Source organism: Myotis davidii, unplaced genomic scaffold (assembly GCF_000327345.1).
Source record: "Myotis davidii unplaced genomic scaffold, ASM32734v1 scaffold2663, whole genome shotgun sequence".
NCBI lineage: Eukaryota > Metazoa > Chordata > Mammalia > Chiroptera > Vespertilionidae > Myotis > Myotis davidii.
In genome coordinates this window covers 246,621-263,271 of record NW_006296287.1, presented here as the reverse complement: position 1 = coordinate 263,271, position 16,651 = coordinate 246,621, and the positions used below count along the sequence as shown (strand labels likewise).

Genomic DNA, 16,651 nt, shown 5'->3' with positions numbered 1-16,651 from the left:
TTGTCTCTGCTTATGTTTCTATTCTTCTGTTTATTTTTTTTAATATATTGATTTCAGAGAGAAAGGGAGAGGGAGAGAGAGATACAAACATCAGTGATGAGAGAGACGCATCGTTTGGTTGCCTCCTGCATGCACCCCGACTAGGGCTGGGGATCAAGCCTGCAACTTAGGTATGTACCCTAGACTGTAATCGAACCCTGGACCTTTAAGTCCTCAGGCCGACGCTCTATCCACTGAGCAAAACCAGCCAGGGCTCTTCTACTGTTTTTAAGACAGTACAGAAACTATATGAAGAATAGACTTCGTTTTGTTGATATATATAATGCTGATATCAATTGGCCAAAGAATCTGCAAGTTCAGTTTATTGAGAAACATCTGTGGGCTTACTGTGTGTGAATATGATTAAAACAATCAAATTTATTCTGATAAAGAAGGTTTTAATATAATGAGATCATTTTTCTGAAGCATTCTAGCAAAGTAAATCTTACAGTTAGTGAACTGACACTGAGGACCAAGCAAGCCACCTCATTTCATTTTCTTTTTTTTTTTTTAATATATTTTATTCATTTATTACAGAGAGGAAAGGAGAGAGATAGAGATAGAGAGTTAGAAACATCGATGAGAGAGAAACATCGATCAGCTGCCTCCCGCACATCCCCCACTGGGGAAGTGAGCGCAACCCAGGTACATGCCCTTGACCGGAATCGAACCGGGGACCTTTCAGTCCGCAGGCCGACGCTCTATCCACTGAGCCAAACCGGTTTCGGCAACCTCATTTCATTTTCACTGTAACTTCCTCTATAAAGTAGTTAATTCCATTAAATGAAAATCTTTGTGTAAAAATTGAGAAAGTTATGACTGGTTTCTTTAGAAAGCGTGATTCTGGCTTTCAGGGTATTAAACCATTTATGTAAAAATGCTATTTAGCACAATAGTGGTTTTATGTGAAATTACTGTAATTGAAGGGAAATTGGTCTAAGTAGTGGGGTGTGTTCCCTGAACATTGTCAAAAAAAATGTTCGCAAAAGGCACACACTGCTTTGCATAGTTTCATAATGTCCAAGGACATTAGTCATTTGGATTGATTTACCGGGACATTATTCAGCCTTCTCCCCCTTTGAATGTAAATTAGGTAAAGCATGGAGTATGTTGAAAGAATGGGGACCTTTCTGGTTGATCTCATTCTCCAGGAAGGAACCAGCCTATAAAATAGCACAGTTGAAATCTTCAATTTGGAAAATTGGTGGAATGAGATAAGAGAATGATTACTTGCGGGTTACTACTACTATATAAGGTATTTAAGATAAAGGCAAACTGTTGTTTTCAGGGGATAGTATGAAAGGTATTTTTTATTTTATCACTAGTAGCTCAGCGGCGATATCCTAGGCCACCCGCTGCTTCTGCTTCCGGTTCTGCGCTTCCGGTTCCGCTTGCGCAGGAGCCGGCGGGAACAGCAGCGTGCCGCGGAGAGCCATGTGGCTTCCACGGGAGGCAGGAGCGGAGGCAGAAGCGGAGGCAGAAGCGAGTCTTCAGGAGCCAGAAGGGAGCCACGCTGCTGCCGCGGTAGGCGGACCCACGTCTCCTCTCCTGGCCTGCACTCGGCCACGGAGGCTGCAGGCCAGCCCCCTGCCCTTGTCTGTGTCCGCTCGTCTTTGTCCGCTCGGGCTCCGGGGCCTGGCCCTCCTTTCTCTGTCTCCGTCTCCCGCTGAGGGCCTCACATGCTCAATCTCTCCCTGTTGGGTCTTAACCTGTTACGATATCCTATAATTTGCGTATTTCCTGTTTTTATAGATATAGATATAAAGATATTGTACATTGGCCCTGACCGGTTTGGCTCAGTGGCTTGAGCATAGGCCTGCGGGAAGGGTCCCGGTTTCGATTCCGGTTCTCTCTCTCTCTCTCTCTCTCTCTCTCTCTCTCCCTCTGTGAAATCAAATAAAATATATTTTTAAAAAAATAATAAAATATATTTTGGGGGCAAAAAGATACTGTACATTTCACATTTTTAGTTTTTATGTGTACAGCCAATTTTGAAATGCAGTTTTAATAATTTGGACTTAATACTGATTGCTAGTGTTAATAAATAGAACCAGGTTTTTTCGGTTTGTTTTTTTAAAAATATATTTTATTGATTTTTTTTTTTACAGAGAGGAAAGGAGAGAGACAAAGAGTTAGAAACATCGATGAGAGAGAAACATCTATCACCTGCCTCCTGCACATCCCCCACTGGGGATGTGCCCGCAACCCAGGCGCATGCCCTTGCCCAGAATCAAACCCGGGACCCTTCAGTCCGCAGGCTGACCCTCTATCCACTGAGCCAAACCAGCCTCGGCTAGAACCAGTTTTTATACCACAACTTAATTACCCTGGATTCTTAAATTTTGCTAAGTGCCTCTGTAGTTAGGAAAATGGGTTTGTGTAATTTTTCAAGGTTAATTTGGTGTGCTATTTTTGATCCTTTGGGTATGTGAAACTTACCTTTCACTTACATTCATACATGAAATATAATTTGGGTAGGAAAAAAAATATCAGATTGCAACCTTTTCTTTTTTTTCTACAAGAATATTTTGTTCTGCCCTGGCCAGGTAGTCCAGTTGGTTAGAGAGTTGTCCAGTACGATAGTTGTGGGTTTGGTCCCTCCCTGGTCAGGGCACATATAAGAATCAACCAATGAATCCTATATAATAAAAGCTTAATATGCTAAGTGTCCAGTCATTCGGTCATCTGTTCAGCCAGTCAAAGCATAATATGATAATGCTATGCTAAGGCTTCTCAACCGCTCACTATGATGTGCACTGACCACGAGGGGGCAGACGCTCTGACCAGTAGGTTAGCTTGCTGCTGGGGTCTGGCCTATCGGGACTGAGCAAAGACCGGCTAGACATACCCTGAAGCCCTCCCGCTGCCCCTCCCCGGCCCCAATTGTTCCCTGGTGGGGTCCCTTGGCCTGGCATGCAACCTCTCACAATCCGGGCCCCCAAAGGGGTTGTCAGAGAGCCGGTTTCGGCCCGATCCTGCAGGCCAGGCCAAGGGACCCCACTGGTGCACGAATTCATGCCGCGGACCTCTAGTACATAAATAAGTGGAACAATAAATTGATGTTTCTCTCTCTCCATCTCTTTCTTAAAGCTTGATGTTTCTCTCTCTCCATCTCTTCCTTAGAGCAATCAATCCTTTTTTTTGTTAACTATAAAAAATACATATTCTGACTCGACCAGCATGGCTCAGTGGTTGAGCATCAACCTGTGAACTAGGAGGTCACGGTTCAATTCCTGGTAAAGGAACATGCCCTGGTTTCAGGCTCATTCCTCTGTAGGGGGTGTGCAGGAGGCAGCCAGTTGATGATTCTTTCTCATCATTGATGTTTCTATGTCTGTCTCTATCTCCCTTCTTCTCTGAAATAAATAAAAATATATTTAAAATTTTTGAGGTAAACATACAAAAGTGTAGATGTTCTTCCTGGATATTGAATTTAACCAAAATATGAAATGTAACATGTATGTTTTCTGAAATAATACCAAATTTCATCTTTAGCCTGAAGTTTGCTATTATCATAACAAGTTTTATTTCTATACTGTTTACAGCCTGTATCCCAACCAGCTGCAGCTGAACAACAAGCAGTGCTTCTAAAACCAGATTTAGTTAGAAGGTGAGTATCTTCAAATTTATTACCATGGAAATGATAAGGGTATGTTGAAGTATTTTCATTCATTAGGGGCCTGTTGTATCATGACTGAAGATTTTGTGTTCTTGAATTTATGTGTATGTTCAATAAAAATAGTAGGTATAGTTTTTTACTTTTTTATTTTAATGAAGCTCATATATATTGTGAAATTATTGACCATTTTCTTGTTCTCATTATAACATTTCTGTTTCTGAGAAAAGCTTAGAAGAATTAATAAAGAAAATAATATAATTTAGAGTAAATTTTCTAAAGAAATAAATTATAATGATATATATATAATTGTGCTATTATTTGGTAGTTGTAAATTAATGTTTTACTTCGTGTTATTCAGATTGGCTAATTCCTATTACTCTTTTTTCAAGTTCATTGATTCTTTCCTTTGTCCTATTCATTCTGCTATTATGCCCATTCCAATGCATTGTTTTTTTGTCATAGTACTTATAGTTCTATAATTTTCATTTGGTTCTTTTTTAATATCTTCTATTTTTAATGAGATTTTTCAATTTTTTAAATGTGCTTCAAGAGTATTTGTAATTACTTATTGAATCGTTTTGATGATGGCTGCTTTAAAATCCTTGTCAGTTACTTCCAATTTCTTATTCATTCTGGTGTTGGTATCTGTTGACTGTCTTTCCACATTCAAAGTGTGATTTTTCCAGGTTTTTGGTATGACAGGGAATTTTCATTTGTCTCCTGGACCTTTTGGATATTTTGTCAGGGACTCTGGACCCTACTTAAATATTGTAGTTGATCAGGCAGTCACCCTGTTCTGAAGACCACTTAGTTTTCACAGTGCTTGGAGAGTGATTCTGGTCTCCTTGGATCACCTGCCATTCCTGGCCCCACCTCTGGGTGGAAGAATTGGGAGTACTCTCTAGGCCTGCTGTCCCAGGCCAGATCTCTAGGTCACATGCTACTGGTGGTTTGGCCACAAGTGTCATCAGGGGGAGGAAAGGGCTTACCTGAACCACTTTCTGCTGCCGGGTTGGGGGTCAGGAGACCACTGGACTTGGGCTGCCTTTGCCTTTAGGCTTTGAGTTAAGAAACACTAAACGTGGATGGCCTTGTGTCACTGGGTAGGTAGATAGCAAGTTGTAGTCTTTTTCCTTAAATTCTGGGAAGGCCCACAGGAAGTCCTGTGATTGTCTACTGTATTATTTCCAAATTTTTTAGTTGTACTTTGAGGGGAGATGCAGGGAGAATTAAGTTTCTGTCCTCTTGTCCCAAAACATATACTAGTTTTTTAAAGTAACTCTGCAGCCCTGGCTAGTGTGATTCAGTGGTTGGAGCATCAACCTGCACACGGTTCTCCGGTTCGTTTCCTGGTCAAGGGCACTTACCTGGGTTGCAGGTTCCATCCCTGGCCCCAACAAATCAATGTATGTCTCTCACATGGATATCTCTCTCTTTCTCTCCCTCTCCTCCTCATCCCCTCTCCCTCTCTCTCTCTTCTCCCCCCATCCCTACCTTCCACTCTCTAAAAACCAATAGAAACGAATATCCTGGGATAACCCATCTGGCTTGGCTCAGTGGTTGAGCATCAACCTATGAACTAGGAGGTCACGGTTCAATTCCTGGTCAGGGCATATGCCCGGGTTGCAGACTCAATCCCCAGTAGGGGACATGTAGGAGGCAGCCAATCAATGATTCTCTCTCATGATTGATATTTCCATCTCTCTCTCCCTCTCAGGAATCAAAAATATATTTTTTTAAAACTTACCCATTTAAAGTATACAGTTCAATTGCTTTTAGTACATTCACAGGATTGTAAAGTCATAACTTTTTAAAAGATATTGTACTACTTATTTATTTTCCATAACTCATTATTTATGATTTTAAATTGGGAGGTTTTCTTAGAATTTTAATATCAGGATGAAATGATTCTAGCCATGAAGAAAGTTTATTTGGTAAGTCTGATTGGAGTTAAATATTGGGTTTTGAGAATCACAGAAGAATGTCTATTCTGAGAAATTGAATAGAAGTTGCTTCTATATTTTTAATTACTAGTTTGCAGCATGATATGGCAGCCATGAAGGAAAACAACAACACCCCTGATAACCCAAGTGGAAATGGCAAACAGGATCGGATCAAACAGAGAAGAGTGTCCTGTCCTCGACCAGAGAAGGGGACCAAGTTCCAGCTTACTGTCCTGCAGGTCAGTGTGTGAACATGGATGGGCTAAGTGCACATAGAGGTCTGGGGAGTCAGGGAGGGGCAATGTTACTGTGCAAGTAGGGTATTGTGAGACTCTAACTTTTCCTTCATTAAAAGTTTTTAATGATAAGAGTATTATGTATTAATTGTTAAACATAGGAAATATAAGGAAAATAAAAATCACTTGTACTGCCCTAGCTGGTTTGGCTCAGTGGCTAGAGCATCGGCCTGTGGAGTGAAGAGTCCCGGATTCGATTCCAGTTGGGGGCTCAATTCCCAGCGTGGGGCGTGCAGGAGACAGCCGATCAATGATTCTCTCTCATCATGGATGTTTCTATCTCTCTCTCCCTCTCCCTTCCTCTCTGAAATCAATAATAATATGTTTTTTAAAAATCCCTTGTACTCTCAGATATAATACCTGTAATGTTTTAGTTTGTTTCATCTGTTTTATTCTGTATGTATGTATCATCTTTTACATTAAAATTGTAATAGTACCAGTAATAGTGAAAATGTATTTAACTGTTCTGTGGTAGACACCCTTAATGTTATATATTTGTTTTATCATTTAATCCTTTGATAATCTTGTATGATATGTGGTAGTATACTTATCTTTACAAATGAGAACTAGAGAGCTATAGTAATTTGCCCAAGGTCATTCGACTAGCAAGCCATAGTCAGATCTGAAGCCAGATCAAACTGTAAACCCCATACCTCTAATCAATATAGTACAAGTTTTGGATGGAAGCTAAACCTTATATATAATTTTATATCCTGCCTTTTAAAAAATGTAGTATATTATATATACTTTACTGTGTCATTAAATACATTTTAATTTTTTTCAGAACCAATTGTGTCTGTACCCCAAACTTTAAGAGTTTTAAATGTATTTTTATTGATTTCAGGGAGGAAGGGAGAGGGACAGAAAGTAGAAACATCAATGATGAGAGAGAATCATTGATCGGCTCCCTCCTGCACACCACCTACTGGGGATCGAGTCTGCAACTCAGGCATGTGCCCTGACCTGGAATGGAACCTTGACCTCCTGTTCATGGGTTGACATTCAACCACTGAGTCACAACGGGCCAGACTAGAAATAGCCTTAATAACCCATAGTCCAGCCCAGCCAGTGTGGCTCAGTAGTTGAGCATCAACCTATGAACCAGGAATTCCAGGTTCAATTCTGGCCAAGGGCACATTCCTGGGTTGTGGGCTCGATCCTCAGTAGGGTCCATGCAGGAGGCAGCCGATCAATGATTCTCTCTCACCATTGATGTTTCTCTTTCTCTCTCCCTTCCTCTCTTAAACCAATAAAGAAATATATTTCATAAAAATAAAAATAAAATAATAAAATGGCTGCCTTGGATAGTTCCTTGTATAGAGATAAAATAATTTTAATCATGCATTCTGTTTTTTTTTCATTTAGGTTGTTTCTTTCTGTTTGTCTCTCTCCATCTCTGTCTTTGCAGCAAACACCCTTGAACCACAAACCTTTGTACATATCCCTGATTTTTTTTCCTTGTGTTAGATTCCTAGAAGTAGAATTAGTGGGTCAAACATTATGAAGATTACATGTTGCTAGATCACTGTTTTAGCAACATGTTGGACCAGTTTACATTTTCATTAGCAGTGCCAACATTGCTCAGTGATGAACATCGATCTATGAACCAGGAAGTCATGGTTCTATTCCTGGTCAGGGCACATGCCCGGGTTGCAGGTTCGATCTCCAGGAAGATGTGTGCAGGAGGCAGCCAATCAATGATTCTCTCTCATCATTGATATTTCTATCTCTCTCTCCCTCTCTCTTCCTCTCTGAAATCAATGAAAAAATATTTTTTTAAAGAGAATTTTGGAAATCAATGACCAAATTTAGGTCTTTGCATTGCAGATAGTGATACTGACTATTATAACTTGTTTTTGCCTTGTTATAAAAGTTCGGTTTCCACCTGGCCAGGGTGGGTCAGTGGTTGAGTGTCGACCCATGAACCAAGAGGTCACTGGTTCAATTCCCGATCAGGGCATGCCATAGTTGTGGGCTTGATCCTCTGTAGGGGGTGTACAGGAAACATCTCATCGATGTCCCTTCTCAAATTGATGTTTCTCTTCCTCTCTCAAAATCAATTTTAAAATCTTTTAAAATATATAATTATTTTTTGCCCTAGCCAGTTTGGTTCAATGGATACCTAGGTTCAATTGCCCTGACCTGGAATGGAACCTTGACCTCCTGTTCATGGGTTGACATTCAACCACTGAGGCACACCAGCCGGCCTCATTAATTTCTAATGACATATTTTAAATGGCTGCCAATCAATGAGTCTCTCTCACATCAGTGTTTCTCTCGGGTTAGTATTAGCAATATATATATATATAATTTTTTTTAAATGCCATTGGCATTTTGATGGAGATCACATTAAATCTGTATATTGCTCCGGGTAAGATAGTCATTTTAACTATGTTGATTCTTCCGACAATGATTGATTCTTAATCTGGTGGTGAAATGTTTAAACCCAGGTGTCAACCTCTGGAGACAACATGGTAGAGTGTCAGCTGGAGACACACAATAACAAGATGGTCACCTTCAAGTTTGATGTTGATGGTGATGCACCCGAGGATATTGCAGACTATATGGTAAGTACAATAAAACCAAATGATTCTCCTTTCAGTGTTCTTTTTCCCCTGTATCTCTTCCCCCATTTATTCAGAGTCATCTTTTTCTTAGGATACTGTTTTTAAAATTTGTGCAGATCTAAATTGGTTATGATTAAGAGGAAACCAGTGCACCTCCTCTGGTTTCAGTTTATTTATCTGCAAAATATGAAGGTGTTTCATTAAGAGATGTTTTAGGTCAGTGGTTCTTTATCCCAGGCTGCATGTTAAAATGACCTGAAGAGGTTTTTTAAAAAACAATTCCCTAGGTCCTTAATTAAATCAGAGTCTTTGGAGATGAGGCCTAAGCATCAATCCTCCTATTTAATAAAACCCTACTATGCAAATTGACAAATGACTGGTCGCTATGATGCACACTGACCACTAGGGGGCAGACGCTCAACACAGGAGCTGCCCCCTGTTGGTAAGTGCGCTCCCACAGGCTCCCGCCGTATTGCTCAGCCAGAAGCCAGGCTCACAGCTCGCGAGCGCAGTGGTGGTGGCAGGAGCCTCTCCTGCCTCCGCAGCAGTGCTAAGGACCTCTCAAGGCATGTCCACCTGCCAGGGAGCGGGCCTAACCCAGCAGACGGACATCCCCCAAGGGGTCCTAGACTGCGAGAGGGCACAGGCCAGGCTGAGGGCCTCCTCCCCACCCCCAGTGCATGAATGTCCTGCACCGGGCCTCTAGTAGTTTATAAAGTTCACCAGGATTTGCTCTCCTTCCCAGGAGCATGCCTATGAACACAACACCTGCCCACCCCAGCTTCTTTCCCCACAGGCATGCATCTCCTGAACTTTAAGGGGCCCCACAAGGTTTGCAACCAGGGCAGCAATGGGCAGTGGCAGTTAATCCCAGGCAAACACCCTGAGCCTGTCCCCAAGTTCGTCTTTTCTCTAACTTCTTAGTGAGCCTAAGTAACCCAGTCTAGGCTCATTTCCCCAGCCCTTCCTTGTTCCACTGTCCCCAGCTTAAATAAATAAATAAAAGTTCACCAGTTACTTTTGATGTGTTAGCTACTGCTATAACATGTTATATTTCAGTGTTTAAGTAATATTCATTATGTCATTTAGTTTTCATATTTTTCTTGAATTGTTAGGCTTAAGTTAGTATTTTCCCGTTTATTTGTTTGTTTATTATTTTTTAAAAGAATAGTTTATTGATTATTAAAGAGAGAGGAAGGGAGAAGAGAGAAATAGGGCATAACATTAATCAGCTGCCTCCTGTACGCAACCCAGACATGTGCCCTGACCAGGAATCAAACCAGAAACCTCTCAGTGCTTGCAATGACACTCCACTGTGTCACACTGTCCAGGGCATATTTTTCCATTTTTTAAAAATGGAGATGAGCCCAGCTGGTTGTGGCTCAATGGAGCAGGAGGCCAGGGTTCAATTCTGGTCAAGGCACATGCACAGTTGCAGGCTCGATCCCCAGAAGGGGATGTACAGGAGGCATGATCAATGATTCTCTCTTATTATTGATGTTTCTATCTCTCTCTCCCTCTCCGTTCCTTTCTGAAATCAATAAAATTACATTTTAAAAAAATAGAAATAAAAACGTATTTTTAAAAATGGGAATGGGCTAGGGTGGCAGGAAGAGTACACAATGCTTTTGTTTTTGCCAGTTTTCTTTAGAGATATATTCCTGGCCATTGCCTCAGTTATGTCCTTCAAATGACAATCAATTTATAGAATGCCAGATCGTTTTTCAAATGTTGGCTTCTTCTCTGGTGGGTAATGCCAACCTGACAAATGGTAGTGGTCTCAAAATAAAACTAATAATTTAATATCTGGTCTTTGTTAATTCTGTTGTGGCATTTGGATGTAAATAATTTTAATTTAGTTTTCTTTAGGGTAGTAACCATTGATAGACATAATTATAATTTTGAAGACACTGAATTCATTTTCATAAATAGACTTACTTTTACTTTTGGACAGGTTGAAGATAACTTTGTGCTGGATAGTGAGAAGGAAAAATTTGTAGAAGAATTGAGGGCTATTGTAGGTCAAGCCCAGGAGATTCTACATGTCCACTGTGCTGCAGAAAGAGCCACTGGAGTTGACTCTGTCGCTGTAGAACCCAACAGTGGCCAAGTAAGAACAATTATTTAGCAAATAGGTCTTCTGGGATATGTATGAGGAACTTCTTTATTTACCTATTCATTTTTAATTCAGACAGGGTCATCTGAACAAGCACAGATAAATTCTGCATCCACTCAAACCAGCAGTAAGTATATTTAATAAAATTTACCATTTGGCATTTGAAACGACATTTGGAGACTTCAGTTTACACATCTTCATTGAGAAAGATGTTAGCCAGTAAAGGAATTAGATAAGTTGTTAATGTAGGATTTTCCACACTGTGAAAGAATTTTATAGCCCAGAAGAAAATAGAATAAGAAGTAAAACCATTCTCCAAATTTCCTTCAATTGTTGGTTGTTTACCTGATTAATTTATTTCTGAGCTGCTGTATGGTATGCTACCAGAAAAGCAGTCATGGTAGTGATGATTTTTAACGGCTTTATTATTTGAACTTGACTGCCAAGTCCCACCCCATCCCTAATTTGAGATGTACAGAAACGTTCTTAACTAAAATCATTATGTTCAAAGTTTGCCTTGTGTTTTAATAGTCACTGATACCATGATTTCATTCCTCTAGTGACAAGCTTCTCCTTGCTCTGATCACTAAGTTTTTGTAAATCAGATACCAGATAAACTTCCAGGGACTAAAAAGGGAGTCCTCTGTTTTCTCTGACGACTTTATCTCTCCATTCTTCTCAGCTCTGGTCATGGGTATATTTAGAGTATCTGGGAGGGGGAGAAAATCCATAGACAAATGAGGACCTCTGAAGGAATTATAACGACACGAAGAAGCAACAGGTGGTGTGCAAGTCATGGAACCAGATACCATTACCCTGAAATTCAATTTGTGTTGGAATGCCAGGGTCCTTCTCTATCTACTTTTTCTCATTAGCAGGAGTCTGAACAGATTTCTGGCTGGCAAACTAGGGTAACGTTTAATAGAGAATTACTTATTTCAGTAAGTTTACAAAGGCTTATTTTACTTATTTTTTTTAAGTTGTCATACAGTAAAATTGACTTTTTTCTTTTGGTGTACAGTCCTGGAAGCTGTACTATTCAGTGTAGATTTCTGTAAGCACCATAATCAGGATACCGAACAGGAAATGTAGGCCTTAATGGTAAAAGTGCTTTCTTCCTCCCCTAACCCCCTCCCAAAAAAAGTGCCTGGCTTCTAACTGCTATTGATATGTTTCTTTCAGAAGAATCTAAAATCTTTCTCTAAAGTCATCTTATGCTTAATTCTTTTTAAAACATTTTTTAAGTTTTTATTGATTTGAGAGAGAGAGGAAGGGAGAGGGAGATTGAACTATAAATGATAGAGAAACATCGATCAGCTGCATCCTGCTCACCCACTACTGGGGATTGAGCTTTCAACCCGGGCATGTGCCCTGACCGGGAAATGACCTCTTGGTGCATGGGACGAAGCTCAACCAACTGAGCCACACCGGCTGTGCTATTCTTTTTTTGTTGTTGTTAATCCTCACCCGAGAATATTTTTCCATTGCTTTTGAGAGAGTGGATGGGTGGGAGGAGAGACAAAGAGAACATCAATGTGAAAGAGACAAATTGGTTGCCTCCAGCACACACCCCCACCAGGACAGGGGATCTAGCCTGCAACTGCGGTATGTGCCTTTGACTGGAATCAAACCCGGGACCCTTCAGTCTGAGGGCCCATGGTTCAACCAATGTGCCAAACCAGCTGGGGCAGGGCCGGGCTATTCTTAATTCTTTAGAGTATTTTTCAGGATTGGGGAGGAGGTCTGGTCTCATAAATTGCACGCATCCTAGTGTTGTTGGAAATGGATGTACAAGAAAAATTGGTGTTTTAACCCGGTTTCCTTAGTCAATAAGGTAAACATGCTGACAGTTGCTTAGCATATTAAATTTTCCACAGATGAATCTGCTCCTCAGTCATCCCCAGTTGGTCGGTGGCGATTCTGTATCAATCAAACGATAAGAAACCGTGAGGCTCAATCTCCTCCTTCTCTTCAACAGTCCATATCTACAGTGCCTGGGCTATATCCACTTTCTAGTAAGCATTCATTCACTGCCAACTTTATCCAGACTTGGAGGATAGGAGTGTGAAATATGGACCGTATCTCTTTTTTTAAGGTTTTTTTATTTTCTTTTTAGAGAGAGAGGGAGAGGGGTTTCAGAGAGGAAGGAAGAGGGGAAAGAGATAGAAACATCAATGATGAGAGAGAATCATTGATTGGCTTCCTCCTGCATTGCCCCCTACTGGGGATCAAGCCTGCAACCCAGGCATGTACCCTGGCCAGTAATCAAACCTGCAACCTTTCGGTGCACAGAATGACGTCCAATGAACTGAGCCACACTGGCCAGGGCTGGACCATATTTTTAACTTGTTATCATGGCTATTTTGTGCTTATGAGAATTTTCATAATCATTTTGGAAGATGTTAATACCAGGGTGTAACCTAAGCCATTTTTTATTTAATATTTATGGGGGGGGGGAGGTTTTCTTTTCCTTCACAGGTAGAATTGTGTATTTCGAGTCTTTTTTACAAAAGTACTTTCACACAAGTTCTCATTTGCCCCTTGATCTACCTGTCCCCTCTGAGTTTGGGTAGTAGTTCATGCTTTGTGCTTACCAATACATGCTTATCCATTCTTTGTTATTGTTCCAGGTCCAAGAAAAACAAATAATAAGGAAATGTCACAGGACACACTGCTCACTCTAGAAAGTAACCCATGCCAGCATGCACTTTTCACCTCCCAGTCAGAACACAAGGATGTGGTCGATGGGAAGATTTCTGAATGTGCCAGTGTAGAAACTAAGCAGTCAGCTGTACTTTATCAAGTGGAAGATGACAGGCAGAGAATGGCAGCAGTTGTTAGTAGTTCCGCTTACACTGCTACTTCAGTTCGTACAGTTCCAGTTAAGTGTGAGGGACCCACCAGCCAAGCAGGAACATTTCTACCTGTGCTTCCCTGTCACCAAGCTGCCACTCAGGCTAATGTAGTTACGGCACCTTCTGGCGAGTCAACTCAGATTGCTGGTAACTCTCTTAAAACTTCAGCATTTATTTCTGATCAGAGGCCTCAATCCTTATCAGTGCAGCAGCCAACTGTGGATGCAGAGTTTATTTCCCAAGAAGGAGAGAAAACCACAGTGAACAGTGAAGCAAGTTCTCCTAAGAAGGTCATCCCCACTCAGACCCCCGGCCTTGAACCGTCTACCCTCCTACCTACTACTGTCCTGGAATCAGATGGGGAAAGACCTCCAAAAATGGAGTTTGCAGATAACCGAATTAAAACTCTAGATGAAAAACTAAGAAATTTGCTCTATCAGGAGCATAGCATGACTAGCATCTACCCTGACAGCCAGAAGGACACCCAAAGCATAGATTCTCCATTTTCTTCCTGTGCTGAAGATACAGTCATAGCCATCAGTCACTGTGGAATTCAAGACAGTCCTGCACAGTCCCCCAGTTTTCAGCAGACAGGCTCTAAGGTTCTGTCCAATGTGGCTGCCAGTCAGCCTGCTAACATGTCAGTGTTCAAAAGGGACCTGAATGTGATTACTTCTGTACCCAGCGAATTATGTTTACATGTAAGTATGATTCTTTCTAAATAATTCCTTATCCCTGTGCTTTTAAAAAATGCATTCTTTAAAAATATATGTTTTTATTGATTTCTGAGAGGAAGGGGGTGGGAGAGAGAGATAGGAACTTCAGTGATGAGAGAGAATCATTGATCAGCTGCCTCCTGCTTAGCTCCTACTGAGAACCAATCGAACCGTGATTTCCTGGTTCATAAGTCAGTGCTCAACCACTGAACTACACCAGCCAGACAAAACATTCTTTGCTAAAGTTCTATCCTTCAGAATGTAATTAATTGTCTGTGTCACAAGATTCCGAGGGCACAGGTATTACAGAAGACCATCTTACCTGCAGGTGTCCAGAGCTTCTCAACAGATGGCAGGCCTATTTATGGTAAGAGCGCCCTCTGGTGAATTAGTTAGGAACTTGCAAGCCAAATCTGTTTTGAATTAATAACAAGAACAGGACTAATTTATTGATTTTGTGGGTAGGAAGAACTTACTTTTAGATTTACAGTTAAAAATGTTTGTTGTTAGTTTCCTTTTCAATAATTTTATGGTATTAATGTAATCTTGTTTTGTGGGTTTTAATTTATTTGAATTTTTTCTTTATGAGGAAAGTAAAAATCATCCACAATCTCATGACTTTCTTTTTTAAGTTACATAACGTAGCAATTTAATTTCCCTTTTCTGTCTCTTTAAATCATGGAAGTAATAATTATGTGGTGTTTATCTACTATTTGGTACTTAACCCTTCTTTTTAAAAAAAATCATTATTGTTGAAAATATTACATATGTGCCCCCCCCCCATTGACTCCTTCCCACCCACCACCCACCCCACTGCTCCAGGCCTTCACCACCCTATTGTCTGTATCCATGGAAAAGTCCTTTGGGTACTTAACCCTTCTTGACTTGAGCTTAAACAGATCTATTTACATAACTGCAATTTTCATTCACAAAAATAGGATTGTGCTATATACATATTGATCTGCAACTTTATTTTTTCAATTTGGTTGTACTTTGTCTACAGTTTGATTTAAAGAATTGGAAATCAATAAACAGCATTTATATTATAAATGTTATCTAATGATCATATAATGTAATTAGAACTATAAAAAATGAAATATAATTCTCTGTCATTTACACTTTGTTATTTGAAGGAGACTTCTTCCAAGTCAGGGGTCCTCAAACTTTTTAAACAGGGGCCCAGTTCACTGTCCCTCAGACCGTTGGAGGGCCGGACTGTGTTTAAAAAAAACTATGAACGAATTCTTATGCACACTGCACATATCTTATTTTGAAGTAAAAAAAAACAAAACAGGAACAAATACAGTATTTGTATTTGCATGTGGCCCGCGGGCCATAGTTTGAGGACCCCTGTTCCAAGTGTTACTATCAAATGGATTCTTTTGCTTCCTTTAAGTGTCCATTGCTGCATCTTGATCAAACTTACCTGTCATTGATTCTGGTGTCTTAAAATTCCTCCCTCCTGAAATGTTTCTATGACTGATATTTTAAAATATGTTGCATGAGGTGTGTGTGTGTGTGTGTGTGTGTGTGTGTGTGTGTGTGATGGGTGCACAGTAAATTCAGTTTTTAAAAACCCACTAAACTGTATAGTTTAAATGGCTGAACTTTAGAATATCTGAAACACATTTTTCAAAGAAAACAATACCATGTTGGAATAGTAATTTTTTAATCTCCAAATATGTCTTTATTTTACTTCACACTTGATTAATTATATATGGTAGGATCATTTTGAGTTAATTTTTTGTATATTGTATTAGAGAAGGGTCCAGCTTCAATATTTTGTATGTGGACATCCAGTTCCAGCACCACTTCTCATTCTTTGTTGTTATTACAAATGGAATTGTTTTCTTAATTTTCTTTTCAGATTTTTTTTATTGCTAGTGTATAGAAATACAACTGAGTTTTGGGGGGGTGTTGTATTCTACAAGTTTGCTGAGTTTATTAGCTCTAACAGCTTTGGGTGTATTATTTAGGATTTTCTATATAGTATATAAGATCATATCATCTGTAAATAGGGAGTTTTATTTCATTTCCTGTTTTTCTTATTAATTAACTTTTCATTTCATGCTTTCATCTCTGTCCCTTTGCTTTTTGTACTGGGATAATTTCTCAATTTTTAGGCTGTTTCCAATGTCCTATTCAGCTATTTTTTGTTTGTTTGTTTTTATTTATTTTATGGTTTGTTTTTTGTTTTGTTTTGTTTTTTGCTTAAAGCAGGGGTCCTCAAACAACGGCCCGTGGGCCACATGCAAATACAAATATTGTATTTGTTCCCGTTTTGTTTTTTTTACTTCAAAATAAGATATGTGCAGTATGCATAGGAATTTGTTCATGGTTTTTTTAAAAACTATACTCCGGCCCTCCAACGGTCTGAGGGACAGTGAACCTGCCCCCTGTTTAAAAAGTTTGAGGACCCCTGGTTTAAATCATAGGGTTCAATAGTTTAGTCCTGATTTTTTTTTTTTACTATATTTGTATTGATTTCTGGGGTTCAGGG

General features: G+C 39.9%; 1 protein-coding gene across 1 annotated transcript in view; it reads left to right on the top strand.

Moving 5' to 3' along the window:
- WNK3 (WNK lysine deficient protein kinase 3) overlaps positions 1 to 16,651 on the top strand; it is a gene marked incomplete at its 5' end in the record, with an annotated part of 68,520 nt that overhangs the window by 35,901 nt on the left and 15,968 nt on the right. The window contains 7 exons of the mRNA XM_006771328.2: positions 3,585 to 3,649; positions 5,693 to 5,840; positions 8,348 to 8,464; positions 10,419 to 10,574; positions 10,656 to 10,707; positions 12,458 to 12,595; positions 13,211 to 14,136. Coding sequence (XP_006771391.1) covers positions 3,585 to 3,649; positions 5,693 to 5,840; positions 8,348 to 8,464; positions 10,419 to 10,574; positions 10,656 to 10,707; positions 12,458 to 12,595; positions 13,211 to 14,136 — 1,602 coding nt within the window. The remainder of the gene's footprint in view (positions 1 to 3,584; positions 3,650 to 5,692; positions 5,841 to 8,347; positions 8,465 to 10,418; positions 10,575 to 10,655; positions 10,708 to 12,457; positions 12,596 to 13,210; positions 14,137 to 16,651) is intronic.